The following is a 17,924-nucleotide window of genomic DNA, read 5'->3' on the forward strand; positions in this document are numbered from 1 at the left end:
CGTGTAGATCGGTGTAGACAGACATCAGACCAGTGTCAGTCTGATGCAAGGCAGCATCAGACTAGTGTAGACCAGCAACAGACCAGCATCAGATCTGCACCAGACCAGGATCAGACCAGCACTGGGCTAGATAATCTGCCTTAAAAAAAAAGAAGCATCAAACCGGCATTGAACTACTCAGACCAGTGTAGACCAGCTCCAGACTGGCATGGAACTACCGTAGCTCAGTATCAAAACAATACCAGAGGAACATAGACCAACAAGAATATTTATGACAGTTTCTTATTTTTTTTATTACTATATGCTTATTCATGCTAAGAATGTTATCTTTTCTACTTCCACCCAGAGCCCTGCTGGTCACTGTAAACAAACACTCCCAGAATACATAACGGACTCCGTTCGTTCCTCCCTGGACATTTCTAGAAGCGAGCGAGTGCGTTTTCACTCTGCATGTTTTTTTTGTGTGAATATGAAGCGGAGTGGGACATGAATGCATTTGGTTGCACTCAAACACAAACACATGACCTTGGAAACACGACTGAACCGGAGCATCGCACGCACGCACGCGTCTGGGCTCAGTGTCTGACGCAGTGCCTGCAGCCGCCGTTAAACACACAAAGGCACACACACACACACACACACACACACACACACACACACACACACACACACACACACACACACACACACACACACACACACACACACACACACACACACACACACACTCAATTCCAAATGAATCCAGGCAGAAATGTATGGCATGAAGAGCCGGTTGAAACGGAGCTCTCTCTAACGCAGGGTTACAGTGGCTGGTAATCTTAATGAATTCCTCTTCTCTTTCACTGAGGAAGAGTGCTGTGTCAGAGCTGGCAGGCATCCTCTTCCTCCCACTCGTCTCATGTGACTGCTCCCCCTCACTCATACAGTGGAGACGTGTTTAACACTACAGAATCGTCTACCGATAGAAGATCGCGACAGTTTCTTGAGCCAAGCTGTGTCGGCCAACATGCTCTCAATATACGGTCGAATAAACACGAATAGGAAAAGCAGAATACTGATGCTCAGATTTTTAAGTTGAAAATTTGTCTTATTACCCATTATGCTATTATGTTTTGCCTTGACGCTGTGTGTGAGCCAGCGCTGCAGAGAGACGCAGGCAGACCTTCAAGCCAGGTCTCTGCAGCCTGCAGCATCAGTCCTTTCATCACAGTCTATTTACTGTCTGCCATTTTTAGTGCCCTCGCTTTCCCCGTGACTTTCTTCTCGGGATGGTTTCTAGTGGGTAAACACAATAGAGCACAGTTTTGAAGATAAAGTATGACGCATGCTCGGTACACGTTTTGTTCATTTTCATGCCTGTAACATTAAATGACCCAGTTAGATCCTCACCTCACTTTGCTTTTAGAAAATATGATTTTCTACCAATGTTAGTTTTACCTTACTGTTGATATGCTGTTGCAATAGTAATCCTAATCTGAGTCGTTTACTCTCTCTGCCACATTCCCCCATCGTCAGATTTCAGCCCACGGCCTAACCCATCACTTTCTAATGTCTCAAAATAGCAATGCATCGCCAGTACGACTGGCCACACCTGACTTTAAGACTCATCCACACGAGTGCACAGATGGCTGCTGTTTAAACAGAGTGGGCACAAACAAAGATCCATATACCCCAAACATCCTTCTGCTTACTTCTGCAGTACTTGGCCATAGTAGGAAAAGTCCTCTTTAAAGCAGCTACCATTTGTTAGGTTGCTTCAGTTGAAGTCACCGTGAATTGGACGTTCGAACATCGTTTGTTTTTAGCAATAAACCCCCCAAAAATATGGTGAAAATGGATTATTTGGTGTAGAATGACGAGAGGGATTTACTGAAATGGTTCAAGGATTTATCTGATTGCTCGACTAACAGTTTCCTCACTGGTGTTTTTAGATCAGTCAGAGGAGGACGACCCAATAAAAAAATACCTGCTCATTGTATTGTTATGGCAGGAAAGCTTTGGTCATGATAACAAAACACAGACAGTAGCAGTATATATTAAATACTGTATAGGTAACAAGAATGAATCCTTTGGTACACAGTGCTACATTTAATATGACACACTGATGTCTATGCAAAGTATAAACAACAAGAAAACAAAGAAAGATGTTTATATTATAAAAATAATCAAATGGGATCCTTTTACATTGAGTGATTAACCCCCTCAATTATTATGTAATTCTAATTAGCCAATAATATTTACATTTCTGCATGAGCGTCCACCTCAGATATCAGCTTCATGGTATGATATGGTATGATTTTTATTTGGACAGGGACAGTGTACAATTTAACATTAAGCATAAGGAAAGATGCATTGTACCAGGTTATAGCACATTTCCACCTGTAGTCCCTGGGCAGGTTGATGTTACAGTACAAAAAACAAAAAAAAAGATTTTAAATGCATTTTAACATAATCATTAACATACATACAAATTTAAACAAGTTTGAAGCATTATAACATTTTTCATCAATCCTTTCTTCAGGTGAACGGCCACTCCCTCATGACATCGTGAAGTATCCCTCAACAAATATTCATAAGATTTTCCAAAATCGTACTATACGCTCACATTTTATTTAGATTATCTTCTCAACTAAACATCATTGACCCCGATCAGCTCCCTGGAAATAGGATGGGATGAAATGCCCCCCAAAAAATAAAAAATTAATAAAGCATTTCCCCAAGGGGATCAATAAGCCTGTTCAGCTATTAGTTTAAAATCAGATGTTGACCTATCCACTGAAGTTTGACTTATGGGCTCATTCGTTTAATCCAGTAAAAATATGAAGACTTATAGTTCACTATGCAGTTTGACTGCACGAGAGACTTTTGTTTCACATAGTTATGTGCTCGCTGTGTTTTCCCTCAGAGAAGTGAACAGAGATGACAGGCAGCTCCACCAGCAGTGTGTTATTCTGTGTCGGCTCCACCAGAATGAATGAATGAATGAATGAATGAATGAATGAATGAATGAATGAATGAATGAATGAATGAATGAATGAAAGCTCACAGTGTCCAGAGGTAGGCCTGTCGCAACAATCATCAATAAATCAATTAATTGCACGAAAATTAAAAATGAGCTCAATAAGTTTTCCAGGCTCGATAATTTTTCATTTACCAAAGACGTCACTGTGAGCGGCGCTCATTCTGGTGTTAGTGAGCGGCGCTCTCACAGTTTAATGTCGTTTTAGAGAGTTGCCAGATTTCTGAGCCTTCCAGTGGAAAACCCGGGTAAGGCACACTGTAAACAGGCCTTAACATGTCGGGGGGAAAACAGCCAATCTGGCAACAGCAGCCACCAGAGTCGCACCACCGTATACGTCATCAAAATGTGAAGCATCACGACAAAAACAAATACAAGACAGCAGCACCACCTCAGACTCTGTTCCCACCATTAATACTTCATCTTCGTATGGTTACCGTACTTTCCGGACGACCAGCCGCTACTATTTTATTTTTTTACATGCTTTGAACCCTGCAGTGGAGGACTCGGCTTTTTAAGGGTTAACAAGCTTCACGCTGCTGATACGTGGGTGATGCGCTCAGGTGCATCACGTAACTTCAACGCTCACCGCAACATATTGAAAAAAAAAAAGAATTATGAACGAGTTCATTTTTGGAACTGTGAATTTAGAACTATGAACTGAACTAGTTCATTATAAAATTTGTGAACTGAACTTTGAACTGGTTCATGTAGAAACTGAACTTTCCCAACACTGCCTGTTAATCACTCTTGTGTGGGGAGGCGGGACACCTGGCTCACCTGAGTGCAGCATGAGAGCCCCGTGAGGAGGAGAGGGAGAGAGAGAGAGGTTGTTTTGATTATTTATTTTGGATATTTTCAATGTCTTTTTTCATAATACAATTCCAATTTTAAATATTCTTAAGAAATAAAAGTAAAAAATTTTTTTTAAAAAGGGTATACTTGCATTATTATACCATTATTAATATATTAGTGGAAAAATAGTATCAAAACGGCAATATTATCGTTTATCGCAATCATTTCCGGGACATTTTATCGTCCAGCAAAATTTGTTATCGTGACAGGCCTATCCAGAGATCAGTTCTCCAGACGGTCAGAATGCTCGTAGGTCTCGTAGCTCAGGAAATGGGCTCCTGTAAGTTTCCTCCCAGAACCGTCAGAGCGGGTCGTGGAAAAGTGTCGTCACAGGCACAGGTTTTCTATTTTTGGCTTAATGACCCTCACTGCTTATCAGCTACCACAGCCTTTGACCTTTAACCCCTGACTTTTGGCTTCAATGGACGCTGTATTCCAACTATTCCTCAAACTCACAATCTGCATTTCCTCCCAGTGCTTGCAGCTTGAGGTCCTTATGTTGTGTTATTTTCATGCTCTGTGTTTGATTCTCTTAAGAGTTGCTCGTGTTCTAGTCTTTGGTCTTTATTCTGGTCAAATATGGTCAAACATATTTTCATGCTCCCTCATCTTGATAGTGTCCATTTATTTTACAGTACAGCAAACCTTCTGTGGCTGTAAGCCTGTTCTCTGAGTCGTAGTGGACAAAAACAGCAGAAAACACGTGTATTTCATTGCTGCTACCATTGATAAACCAACATTAATCTTTGCTAGTATATGAAATTATTTTAAATTTAAGAAAATGACTCGAGGCCGATTTCCACAGAATGTAACTACAATCTTGCATTGTCCTTTCATATTAATATAAATGACTTAGGGACATAAAATATTAAGTTTTTGGGGGATTTGTTGTTGCTGCTCCATTTCCTTTTCTCGTTTTAATCATGCAGTTGACTAATGAATATTCTCAGGTGAGATCTTCCTGTATTGGTAGTCGGCACGCATACTTTACCAGCTATAAGACACACTAGAGTATAAGACCCCGTATACATAATGTTTTCAAACCCTCTGTCTCAATGGAAACAGGGGAAATACAACTTTTATGCAACACTGCCACGACACATGCGCGTGGTAAGTAACAGCAAAGTTACCTCCAGAGTATCATGGCTTCCAGTCCACATTCTCCTGGACTTTGTAGTTTTATAGTCGACAGTCACCTGGAATCAGTTCAGTTCAGTTCAGCAATCCAACGTTGCAGTCTGTCCATATGAATCTCCTCATACTCGTGCATGTGTGTGGTTTCATTACAAAAACAACCAACAGCACCCACTACTGGCCATACAGGAAAACTACATTGTTTAAACGGACATCAATTTCAAAAAGTTGCTGTGTAAATGAGAAACATTTCTGAAATGAAATCACCTGCGTCCTGTGTTTTTACATGCAATGCTGTCGTGTAAACGGAGCCTATGTTACATCTGTAAAACAACATCACGAGAAGAACAAAAACCCAAGTTGCGTTGGTGTATAAGTTACATTTATTTTCAGACGTAGCTGTACTATCAATAAACCTGCTGTTCCAGAACCTTCTGGGAATTTGTTCCTCAGCTCTGGCTGTCAGGCTCTTCGCTCTTGATGAGTTTTCTTTGTTTTCTCCATCACTGTAGCAGTTTCCCTGCTTTTTCTTCAGTCCCTCGCCACTTTTTCACACGCTCTGAACTCTTTCTGCTGCATGTTTTATAATTTCTTTGTTGGAACTGTGTGTGTAGGTTTTTCTTTACGGCAACATCTTTCTAGCTCCGTCAGTTGAACACAGCAGTAATGGGGATTTTATTTTATCACAGGTACTGTTGCAGCATTCTGTTGTCATCCAGTGACCTCTAGCGGTCCCAGATGTGTTGTGCGCTACTTTTCGATATATAAGTCACTTCTTGATTTAAGTCGCGTGGCCAGCCAAACAACTAAAGAAAGAGAGACTTATAGTCTGGAAAATACGATTATCTGGCTTCATACAGTTTGAAATCCCAGTTCACATGGAACAACAGGGCGACTAAAGTCCCCCTACATATGAGTGTAGACTTTTAGATTCAGATGTGAGTCTTGTGCCAATTGCTACCAAACGAGCATTAGCTTCAAAGCTGTGCTTTCAGGGTGAGTTTCTAACTATGTGAATGCAAAAGGCTGAAAAATGCAGCTGGTATAGATGTTTGTTTTTTTAAACATATAATTTCACTGTATCTTTTGTCGTTAAAAATCTCTTTTGTTTTTGATATTGTTGTAATTTTTGGTACTAATTGTCCAAATTTAGACATATATATTGTATATATTAATACAGACTTTTTCACCACAAAAAAGAAAATCTTTAAAATTAAAATTTAAAGGTCATTATGGCACTGTTTTACCAGTCCGCCCACTCTAGGTGAAATTGTGACGTATATGGAAATTGAACTAAAATGTGTTTGACAGCCCTGAATTAAAAGCTTTCTTATTTAGATGAGAATTTTCTTGGCTACAGCAGGATTGACAGTCCTGCTCTAATGTTTGTTTTGAAGACAGAGGCGCTGTGTTAAACCCTGGAAGATGTTGTAGTCCACTGGGACTAACAAGGATTAAAAATGAACAGAATGAAATGGTTTGGACATGTGAGGAAGAGGGATGGTGGGTTTATTGGATGGAGGAACGACCTCAGAGAAGATGTTATGGAGGACATGGAGATGACGTCTTTAATGTATTTGTAGAGCAGAGAAGGGATTCGCTGATGGGTGAGTCTGTATCTTTAAGCTCAGGAGTGTCAGATTCTCTCGGGAGTGATGCTGCTGTGAAGTCGAGATCCACAGAAGAAAAAAAATGGGTCATGTACTCAAAGGTGAAAATCCCCGAAGGGGGAGAACCGGCAGGCGGAGGGAGAAACTGTGGGCTCCTCGCTGCTGCTCGGTGTGGAGGAGATTACATCAGCCTCCTCAGCTGGAGCACAAACAGTCCGACACCTTCACCTGATGGGATCAATGTCACGTCGATACCAGGTTATTAGAGTCTGGTTGAAGTTAAACAGTTTGATTTATTGCTCTTCAAACTTTTTGTTATTTTGCTTTCTCAGTTCACCTATTTTAATCGATCATCGGTTGAGCCTTAAATGCTCTTTATGTAGTTATGTTGTATGAAGTCTCTCATTTCTGATTTGAATCCTGTAAAAAAACGTAAGTATTATTACCTTTATTTCCTGATTTAACAACAGAAAACATTCCAGAGTAGATATTGTGGCCACACTTATTAATTGAGGTCTCAAATTCATAGAAGGAAATTAAAAAAAGATTAAGATGAAGTGGAGTGAAAGAAGGTAAACTAAATTAGAAATGAATGTCGATTTTGTCGTTAGTCAGAGGTTTTAGGAATGAGATTGCTGTAGTGGTTATTTGTTGTATGAAAGCTTCATAGAGTTAAGGAGCATCTCTTCAGCAGAAAACTGAAAGAATTCACATGATTACATACAATGTGGAATCATAGCAATCATTCGGGATTAAAAATGGCAGTTATTTAGTTGGAATGGTGAAATGAGTGAAGAAAAACATCCAGCAGTGTCAGGGACCCAGAATAAATCATGTTCTGAACACTCCAAGAGAACGACTGCGATTTTACAAACATTTTAAGTTTCATACCTGATACAGTGTGTAATGAGGACGTTTTAAACTTGAGTATGACCGTTAGTATGACTGCATGGTGTCGTTCAGGTTCAGAGCGTGTGGTTGTTGGTCGCTGTAGCTCGGAGCGGCAGACAGAACATGGTGTGAAGGTGCTTGAAACTGAGTAAATGTCACTGACTTCATACTTCTATGAGTCTGGTGTGTTTGAATGAGCATTTGGCATCAAGCAATCGTTCTAAATGAAAATGTTGGCTGGATACCAAGAAGAAGTTCTTTTTTTTTAAAGATAACAAAGAAGTTGACAATAATACTGATAATCACTTCTGGTCTCAACACTGCCCCCACGGGTTTCTAGTGGTACTGCTCCTTTGGGCCCTATCCAAAACTTCCTGGAGATGCACAGAAAGTCAGACGTAAAGCTTTGTGTGGGTCCGTTTACATATCCTAATAACAACAATAATAATAATAATAATAATAATAATAATGATGATAAAAAGCACACAGAACAACCATATGGAGGATATGGAAAGAGTGTGATGACGTAGTTTATTACGTTTTTCCACTGGCTTTATTCAAAACACTTTGCTGGAATAAACTTTACCTGAGTCAGGAATGAAGCTCATGTGTGGTTTGTTTGATCTGAAAAGATACAATGGGGGAAAAGTAAATGCATTTAATGTCATTTATCCATTATACATGTTTTTGGGCCTTGTCGTTGCCGACTAGTCTTTTGTCCAAGTCCGACCAAGAGGAGGTTGTATCCTGTTAAACTGCCTGCGGAAAAGCCTCTGCAGTGTGTGTGTGTGTGTGTGTGTGTGTGTGTGTGTGTGTGTGTGTGTGCGTGTGTGTGTGTGTGTGTGTGTGCGTGTGTGTGTGTGTGTGTGTGTGTGTGTGTGTGTGTGTGTGTGTGTGTGTGTGTGTGTGTGTGTGTGTGTGTGTGTGTTTGGTTGACACAGCTGTTGCAGTGTGTTTGTTCAGGTCCCTTCCCTTCTGTCTGAACTGGTGTGTTCCTGTATTGTTTCGCCTCATTCAGGAGGTCAGAGGGGAAAAGTCCACATTGTGTCTCCTCCTGGAGGACAGTTAGGAAGGTTTGCTGTGGCTCCACAGTATTTTCTATTTCATCTAATATGAAAAATCAGGAGATGATTTTGTTACAGTTTTTAATGCCATTACACCTCATTCATTTAACAGACCTTACGTTCAGGCGACAGTCAAACTACAGGGTTAATCCACTTTCCAGGAACATCAGGCTCAACTGGGGACATTGAAGTGAAATCACTGCGTCTGTGGATGTGATTAAAATACATTTGGAGTGTTTTTGTTGATGTGCAGATTGTGTCTTCAAAAGCCTTTCAGAACTCCCCGAGCTTCCCGAGCTGCTCCACTACTGCTCCTTCACCAGAAACAACAATGTGACCTTGATAGATGGGTTTCCAATCCATCCTGTGAATATTCCTATATTTTCATGCGTCACCATGTTTTCCATCATTGTGCGGCTCTCCCAGCAGCACTGGAGTTATGGTTTGATTCATGATCGAATGTAATGAGTCGGAGATTGTCAAAGACATGAATACACTCAGAAAAGATCATTTCATTCATTTATCAGAGGACGACAGAAGAGGAGGAAACACATCAGCTGCAGCAGAGGAAGAGAGAAAGCAGCGGCGGATTTCCTCTCTGCTCGTTTGTTTCCAGAAGAGTTTCATCCTGAAGTCGGAGGTCGATCCGACATGGACCACAAGGATACTTTTTAGGAATAAAAGCTAAACCTGTTTTATTTTGCCGCTGACGTAAGATGGTACCAGATGAAATAAAATAACAGCAACGCTCGGCCTGATTTTGCTGACTTTGCTGGATTTGCAGACCGAACGCGACATAAAGGCTGGAAATAGGCTGAAGCTGTGTCGGGGAATCTCTCTGCCGTTTACTGAGAATATTCCTGCTATTCCAAGACCTGGTGTCCCACAGGAGGTCAGACGTGGTTCGTCTGACTCGCAGGAGAAGCCGTCTGGGGTCTTTCTAAGTTTCCAGACTCAGGCTGTACATTTTCACTTCTCATTTTGTCTTTTTCTCCTCCCTGGGATTTCCCCTCCACCCTGTCTCCCTCCTGTCTATCAATCCTGCTGGGGGAGCAGAACCTCGAGTTATCATCACCCTTGTCAAAAAGCCAAAGTAATCTTTATAACAGCGTCTGGATTGTTGCCGGAAATTGGATTATTCTTGTAGCCAGAAGTTAAACTATAAGTTCATGTTAAAGGTCAATAACTTCAATATTTCCACCTTTAAGCTTCACAGATGTAATTTGATTTCATGCGCTCTCCTCTGCAGCGATCGTAGTCTGTGAGCGTGAACGAGTGACTGAGAGCAGATTGTAAACGTGTGAGAGTGAAGTCCACCAGGCTGTAAACATGAATCTACCTGTAGCGTCCTGAAATAGCAACCCAGAGGGACATTTGGTGCTTCAGCTTTGGGCCACATTGTAATCCAGCTCCTTCGTTTATCCTGTTTTACTCTTCTCTTAGTGGAATACAACAGACACTGTTCTAGTTTCGGGTCTAATTTCTGTTATTTTCAGTGCATTGTGAATATAATCTAGCTGTAATTTATGTTAAATCCTGGGTTGTTCTCGCACTATATCATAGGAAATAAAACATCCAGCATTAATCACATGATGAAATCAGGTTTAACAAACAAACCCGAGCACCAGCGCTCCTGTGCCGTGAACTGATCCTGTAATGAGAGAGAGTCAAGTAGGGAAGCGCAGTGCTGCCTGCAGTGTGAAGTGGAGTGAAGGTTTGACCTTTGACTTCAGGACAAATAAAGAAAACGTCCCCCTTTTTTGTCCCGGCTATGGACTGGAGGACACAGGAAACGTTAACAAGTGAAAACACTTTAAGATGATTATAACCTGCTTGTTGTGACACGTAAGTGAGACTTAACCTCCTCTATTGCATCTTCCTTCTGGCAATGAGTATTAGTATAAGTGAACTCGGTAACGTGGATTAATCCTTCATCACTCATCTGATTAAAAATAGTGCAACATTACCGTGAAGCAGACGTTAGTCTGGATTCTGCTCTCAGCTGCAGGAATATTGTATAAAATAAGAAGCGGTCGGCTCTCCTCTCGGGCAATGTCAACAACTTTGTTTGTCTTAGTAGCTGTTTGAAGGAGTAAGAGGAAGATGAAGGTGGATGAAGGTTTGTTTTGAGAAAGTCCTTTTATTTTGTTAACATGAACTGTTAAAAGATGTTTAATAAACACGTTCCGTGCAGATATAGTCCCTTCTTTCTTCAGCCTGCTCACGCGAAATATGATGCGATTAATACAGATTAAAAAATAGTGATATTGTAATTAAACAAAATTAATGCGTTTATTGTTGTTAATGCTTAAAAGTAACGAGTATTTCAAATGTATTATAAAACAGGTAAATATCCAGTAAGTCGATCTACTGTAAAAATCATGGAAGTAGGATATAAATATTTAATTTCATTATATTTAATTTTATCATGTGATGTATCCTTCAATTCAGTAAATTATTTTAATACGTGTTTTTTCATTGACGTTGTTTCTGTTTATTGAATCTGATGTTTCTCTTTCTGCTGTTTTGTATTTTCCTGAAAGACATTTTCACAATGAAGTCTGATATTGTAAAAAAAACAATTATGACAATGGGTAAAATCTACAACGTCCTGTGTCATCTATTGTTTTGACAAGCACAAACACATCCCTGGTCTGTATTCAGTGTGTCTTCTGTAATCTCTTAATCTGTGGTAATCCTTCAGTGTCAGTGTGGCTGCAGGGTTTAGCCTTTTATATTCACCAGCACATCCAGTAAATCACCCTAAACAGATTAATGTTGGTCCGGCCAGGCAGATGGCGGGCAAAGCAATCAGGCCAATCACGGTACTGGAGCATCAACATGTATTGATGAACATGATGGGATTATTTATGCAACAAAAAAAAAGAAAAAGAAAATCACTTGTTTGTGTCTCATCATGCAGGATTCAGTCTGTGGTCAGTCTCCCTGTTGCAGGACATTTTTGCCTTTTGCACATTGTTGAGGTCCAGAAATGGACTTTTCAACTTAAATCACATTATCGAACCCAAAACGTACTTTTGAAGCAAAGTGATGGAAGGTGATGGTTTAGGGTTATTTTGTGGGAGTTATAGGAAAACACACAGGATATGCACTTCATGCATTCGTAGGACATTGGAGAAGCAGGGCTGTGACGGGAAAGTCCCAGGTTCGATTCCCACAGTGGACAGGTCATGCTGAGGGTCCCTCAGCATGACCTTTGACCCCATCAGCTATCTGGAGAACTCTAATGTGTCCCGCTGCATTATAGGAATAGGATGGGTCAATGTGGGACAAAAGTACCATTAATATAGTTTAGATATCGTTCTGCTGTAGTTGTTTTTGTGTGATTGAACTGTAAAAGTCTGGAAAACTATTGTGATGAGAGCTACATTACAACTTTTTGTAGCTTTTCAATTCACTTTAATTGCGTAATTCTTTTTTTTAGTATACCTTGTTCTTTCTGAATGACAATATTCACAATATAATTTGGTTGGAAAAAAACTTTATTTAAGTTGCAGCTCAAGATTTGTGTTGCAGTGGCTAAATAAAATAATACAGTAAGAATGTGTGTCACTCCAAGCCGACAAAAAGCTTTGAAAAGTCTGTGTTGATCATTTCACCATTAATCCCTCGGATGTGTAATGAAGCTTTCTGTTTTTTTCACAGAGATTATGAATGATGTCATCAAGAAGGTGAAGAAGAAGGGAGAATGGAAAGTGAGTTCATTTAAATCAACTTTGTGCACGATTGTGACCCAAACTGAGAGCTGAAACTTAAAGGGGTCATATTATGCAAAATTCACTTTCTAATGGTTTTTCCAACAGTAATATGCGTCGCCATGCCTGGCATGACACCACAGAACTTTTATAAAAAGTGTGTTGCTCCAACGAGCCAATCAGAACTCAAACCCTATATAGTGTCATCGGGGGTTTAGCCAATCCCAATCAAAGTAACCCCTCCCTTTGTCCCTCCCACAATTAGGCAGCTCTGCTCTGGCACATGGCACCACGAGAGGAAGTACTTCCTCCTCTTCCCAAGATGGGCATGTGTGGGCGGAGCCAGTCCAGCTCACACAGACACAGCAGATTCTGAATGCAGCTCCTATGATCCAATAATCAAATAGATGAAAATCAAGGAAAAGATGGATTTGAGGCAATAAACTTTGAATACAATGTTTTTGGACCAACGAGAAACATGTGAAAGTGTTGAAAAGCTGGATAATATGACCCCTTTAACAGAAATGTGGTTATGTCTGGTAATAGTAGTAAATCAATAAGCAACCTTTAGAGTTGAATTACAAAAACAGAGAAAGAAGAATGAAACAGGATGAGATGAGTGAATAATGTGTGTGTGTGTGTGTGTGTGTGTGTGTGGCCAGGCGCTGATCGTGGACCAGCTGAGCATGAGGATGTTGTCCTCCTGCTGCAAGATGACAGACATCATGACAGAGGGAATCACCAGTAAGAGCTGCTTCCTTCATCTCACACAGCTTTCTGTCCGACTGGGAAACTCTACATTCACTTTTTTTTTTTTTACTTTTTCTAGTCGTTGAAGACATCCACAAACGACGAGAGCCTCTGCCCAGCCTGGAGGCCATTTACCTGATTACACCCACAGAGAAGGTACGCTGGGGGCGGAGCCAGGGACGGATTGGTGCGGGTGCGGGTTTGGGGGGTGGGTGGGGTAGGGGGTACTCAGGGCATTCAGCAACCACCTCAAGTAAAAATGCAAAACTTTGGTTGTGTTTTGGGTGTCCGCAACTTTTTGAGAATGGCTACCGAGGTGGAACTTTTTGAAAACGCCTCCAACTCCATATAAACTTGTGAAAACGAAACTTTGTGAAAATGGTGGGGCTCCATTGCCATGTATACGACCGAAGTGCTGCTACCTCACATGCAGGTCACAATTTGACAGTTTTGTTTAAATGTGGCTAAAAGGAACTAAAATCCTTGTCTTTCAGCTGTTGTCGGTTATGTTATCTTTTGGGCAAAGCCTCTTACCCAGTTCTATGCGAATGCTTACACAAATAAGAATGTGATCCCGACATCCTGGACTGGCTGCTTCAGTCTGACCCGAGTCTCTCCACTTTTGTCCCGTCAGTCTGTCCACACCCTCATCGGAGACTTTAAAGACCCTCATTCAGCTAAATACAAGGCTGCCCACGTCTTCTTCACTGACTGTGAGTACACACAGAGAGGATTTGTCCTCCATTTCTTCTGTTGTTTTCTTCATGGAATATCATCAGTACTAGTTAGTAGTACTGCTTTGGAGTTCTTGACTTCATTGCAGCTTCATCTTTGACTGGGTTTTTCTTCACGTTGTGATCATTTAAAGAGCTTAAACACTTTTTATTTTTCCTCTGGGTGACGTTGCCGTAGTATCAACCGTCACCTGATGGCATCAGATATTTAAATACGGTTTAAAAGTTAAAAATATCAAGAAAAACTTGAACTACAAAAATATACTTTAAAAGAACAACTGAACATTTCAGGAATATTAGCAACGTTTCCAGCTTGCAAACATCTTCTGTGAGTCAATCAAATGACAATTTGATTATTTAATTTTATCACTCTATGACTGGACACAAGTTTTGATTTAAAAGCTAAAATGAAGGCGAAATTAAAATTTTTTTTTAAATACAATTGAAATCTTGAAGAATTAAAAGAGAAGTTGCTCGTGGAGCAGGTTATAAGATGAGGTGTGCTATGGGTGCTAACTCTTTAAAAGACGAAGTAGTAACTTGTCTCTGTCCTCGTCCAGCCTGCCCGGATCCTCTCTTCAACGAGCTGGTGAAAAGCCGCGCATCCAAATCCACAAAGACTCTGACGGAGATCAACATCGCCTTCTTGCCCTACGAGTCTCAGGTGAGCACAAGACTCTTGTTAGAAAAACTAAATCGGTCATCTAAAAATGCACTTTCACAATTTTTTTAACCTCAGTTATCAGTTTTTAGGTTTCCATGGCGATCGCTGCTATCTTTTCTCATTTCTTGTGACTTTGGACTGCCTGCAAAGCGTCCTTGTATTTTAAGAACTTCAGAAATGAACTAGATCCGCCAACTCTTTTGAGTCGAGGGTGAATCTTAGACTTTGAGTAAAATGAATGGCCGTCACTTGTTAGGTAACACATTTTGATGACGTTTCTAAGGAATTTCACCATCAAATATGTTTTGTTCGGAGCAGTTACATAATCATTAATCACTATCAGAGGTACGTCAGCGAGAAGTTCCTGCTGACGGGGGGTCACATGGTGTGTACATCTGTGTCAAACAGTGAAGCAATTCAAACGACCACGACAGATGATGACAGGAGTGGCGTGGTGGATCAATTAACCTTGGAATCTATTGGTTTCCATGGTGACAAATGTGGCGTTGGTGAAGGTATGCGCTCTACCGAGGGCCCGTTCCAGATTGAACGCTGTAGCGGAACGTGGAAACCTTCTATTAAAACATTAAAACATTGTTTATTATGACAACCGTCCTCAAACTTTCCCTGCAGTGAAGCATCTGAGGAGCGAAAAGGTCATTTCTTACATCAACTCTGAAACAAAAGCTCAAAGTTAAACTCACACCCACATCTAGAGACGGCACTGGTTTGTCTTGAAGTTTATTTTAGAACTTAAACCCGTCGGTGACCATTTCAGTATTGGAAATGTGCAGCTCGTTAAAATAAGTAACCGTTTTAGCCTCCGCATATTTGTTTGCAGTTGATTTCTACTCAGTAATCAAAAGGGGGAAAATGCTTGGAAAAGACATTGACAGACACAATGTCCCCCTTCTACTTTGACACACGCTGCCTCAGGAGTACCTTAATCACACGGGGCTGTTATAGCAGTGCAGATTTGTCACACAGTCCTTGAAACGACTGTCAAGTTGAAGTATTAACGCGTACAGATGCTGCTGGGTGTGTCTGCGTCGGCTGCAGTGGAAACGCTTTGTGTTTGAGATTGAGAGAAAAGAGCGATAAAGCCGAGCTCCTACTCGTTTCTGATTTGATTTGATTGTTGAGGCCGTGAGGAGGGAAGGAAAGATGTGGAGAAAGGAAATGGAGCGGAGGCAGCAGGGATTGATTAGGACAGGTGGGAGGAGAGCGAAGGATACGGCCTGGAATAGAAACAGCGAGGTTATTGGTTGTCGGAGTCGGGATGGAGGAAAACAGTCGGACAGAAGAGACAGAATCACACTCGTGTGGCGGCTCGTTGCTGCTGAGTCACCGGTCGCTGTTTGCTGCCGGATTGTTCCAGAAACATCTGGAACATCTTCCCCCTCCTACCTGCCCCCCCCCCCCCCCCCCCCCAACACCCCCCCCCCCCACCCCCCCCCCCCCCCCCTTCCCTCACACTCCATCCCTTTGCTTTATGTTTTCATGCCGCCATTCCTCCATCCCTGCTTTTGCACGTCGCTCTTTTTTGAGGTTTTTTTTCTCCATATTTATATTTAGTACTTCCCCTCCTCCAACCATTTTTCACCCAAATCCCCCCCCCCTTCCCCCTCTGCCCTCTTCTCTATCTCCCATATCTTCACTTCTGTCTGTCCCTCCTGTCTAAAGATGCTGCTTTGGCCCACAATGCATTGCTTCACTCCTGTCTACTATGATTAATTCAGAGTCAGTGATTTTCTGCTCCGGGGCCAAACGCTGTCTCACAGAACCCCCACCCCCCGCCCCCCAACCCGAATTGGCCGACGCCACACTCCTGCCCCCAACTGGATGAGCCAGGACCTACACACACACACACACACACACACACACACACACACACACACACACACACACACACACACACACACACACACACACACACACACACACACACACACACATCGGGCCGTGGCCAATAGCAACCGGACTAGACGCAGGGACCCCTCCGCAGCGCTGAGGAGCGGTCATGTGACCAGGCACAGATGGGGTGGGAGGAGAGGGGATGGAGGGGGAAGGGAGAGGGGAGGATGGAGGGATGGTGTTGATGCAGGAGAGGAAAGGCAAAGAGCCAAGGACAGAGGAGGCGAGGAGACAGGAAGCAAAGGGGAGTGAATAGAGGAAGATGAGAGGGTGAAATAAGGAACCAGGAGCAGAGAGGAGGAGCTGGGAAGAGGAGAATGGAGGATAAGAACAGGAAGAGAGGGAGGGAAGCCAAGAAATGATCAAGTGTGAATGTCAATGATTGAATGAATGAGAGGAAAAAGAGAGTGTTTAATAAATGGATTAAACTGTGTGTGCGAGAAAAAGACTCCATTCCATTCCATTATACTGCATTAGTAATAAAAATGTGTCCGATACCAATAACCAATAGTCATATTGCTGCTATGGCCGATATCTGATCTTGACCGATATCGATAGATCTTGATATGAAAAAGCATCTCCCAGCTTTTGTAGTTACTGAAAAGTTGACGTAAGCAGTGAATTTGAACAATCTTTCAGTTGATTTTAGTACCGTGCACATTATTTATACGATTTACATCTATGACATATGTAACGAAGCTATTTCCTGGTTATATTCATGTCTCATTTATTGAACTAGAGACTATTTTATTTTAGTCGCTCATCGACACCAATATTAGAAAAGCAGGAAGTCGACGTTCGTAAAGGAAAAACAAGCAAACAAGTGTGTGTGTATTTGTGTGTATTTGTGTGTGTGTGTGTGTGTGTGTGTGTGTGTGTGTGTGTGTGTGTGTGTGTGTGTGTGTGTGTGTGTGTGTGTGTGTGCGCGCAGGTGTACTCTCTGGACAACCCAGACGCCTTCCACAGTTTCTACAGCCCCCACAAGACCCAGCTGAAGAACCCGGTGATGGAGCGGCTGGCCGAGCAGCTGGCCACGCTCTGCGCCACACTGAAAGAGTATCCCGCTGTCAGATACCGAGGGTGAGACGCTCCGGGAGACACAATTACTTCAGATTTATATGGGACTGCTCATTTTGTAACTTGCGTCCATCTCGGTTTTCAAAGTCACCAGGCCTTATGTTTGACAACCCTAATTCTGATCAACTCAAAGATAGAAGTTGAATTTAGAAGAAAACTAAAAACACGATTGTCTGTTTTTTCTTTAAATCGAACTTTAACCCTTCTGAGACTTCCTTCAGCTTGCCTGCTTTTTGCTTGAATTTATGCTTTTTGTATTCTCCTCTCTTTCTGCAATGACCCCTGTGTGTTTCCAGAGAGTACAAGGACAATGCCACCCTGGCCCAGCTGGTTCAGGACAAACTGGACGCCTACAAGGCCGACGACCCCACCATGGGAGAGGTGAGCTCATTCCTCTCGTTGTGTGTTTGTTCTTTCTTTACACTTTTCTTATAAACTCATGCATCTATGGGATTAGGATATAATGCAGCTATGGATGATGTGTGTTTTTGCT

General features: G+C 41.8%; 1 protein-coding gene across 2 annotated transcripts in view; it reads left to right on the forward strand.

Annotated features, from left to right (window-relative positions):
- The window catches only part of stxbp1a (syntaxin binding protein 1a), a 37,484-nt gene that overhangs the window by 5,228 nt on the left and 14,332 nt on the right, over window positions 1–17,924 (forward strand). For both annotated transcript variants that reach the window (XM_080476680.1, XM_080476681.1), the window contains exons 2-8: window positions 12,243–12,292; window positions 12,955–13,036; window positions 13,122–13,198; window positions 13,677–13,755; window positions 14,337–14,440; window positions 17,286–17,434; window positions 17,728–17,812. In XM_080476680.1, the coding sequence (XP_080332806.1) occupies window positions 12,243–12,292; window positions 12,955–13,036; window positions 13,122–13,198; window positions 13,677–13,755; window positions 14,337–14,440; window positions 17,286–17,434; window positions 17,728–17,812 (626 nt within the window). The remainder of the gene's footprint in view (window positions 1–12,242; window positions 12,293–12,954; window positions 13,037–13,121; window positions 13,199–13,676; window positions 13,756–14,336; window positions 14,441–17,285; window positions 17,435–17,727; window positions 17,813–17,924) is intronic.

This window comes from Lipophrys pholis, assembly GCF_963383615.2.
Source record: "Lipophrys pholis genome assembly, chromosome: 12".
Lineage (NCBI taxonomy): Eukaryota > Metazoa > Chordata > Actinopteri > Blenniiformes > Blenniidae > Lipophrys > Lipophrys pholis.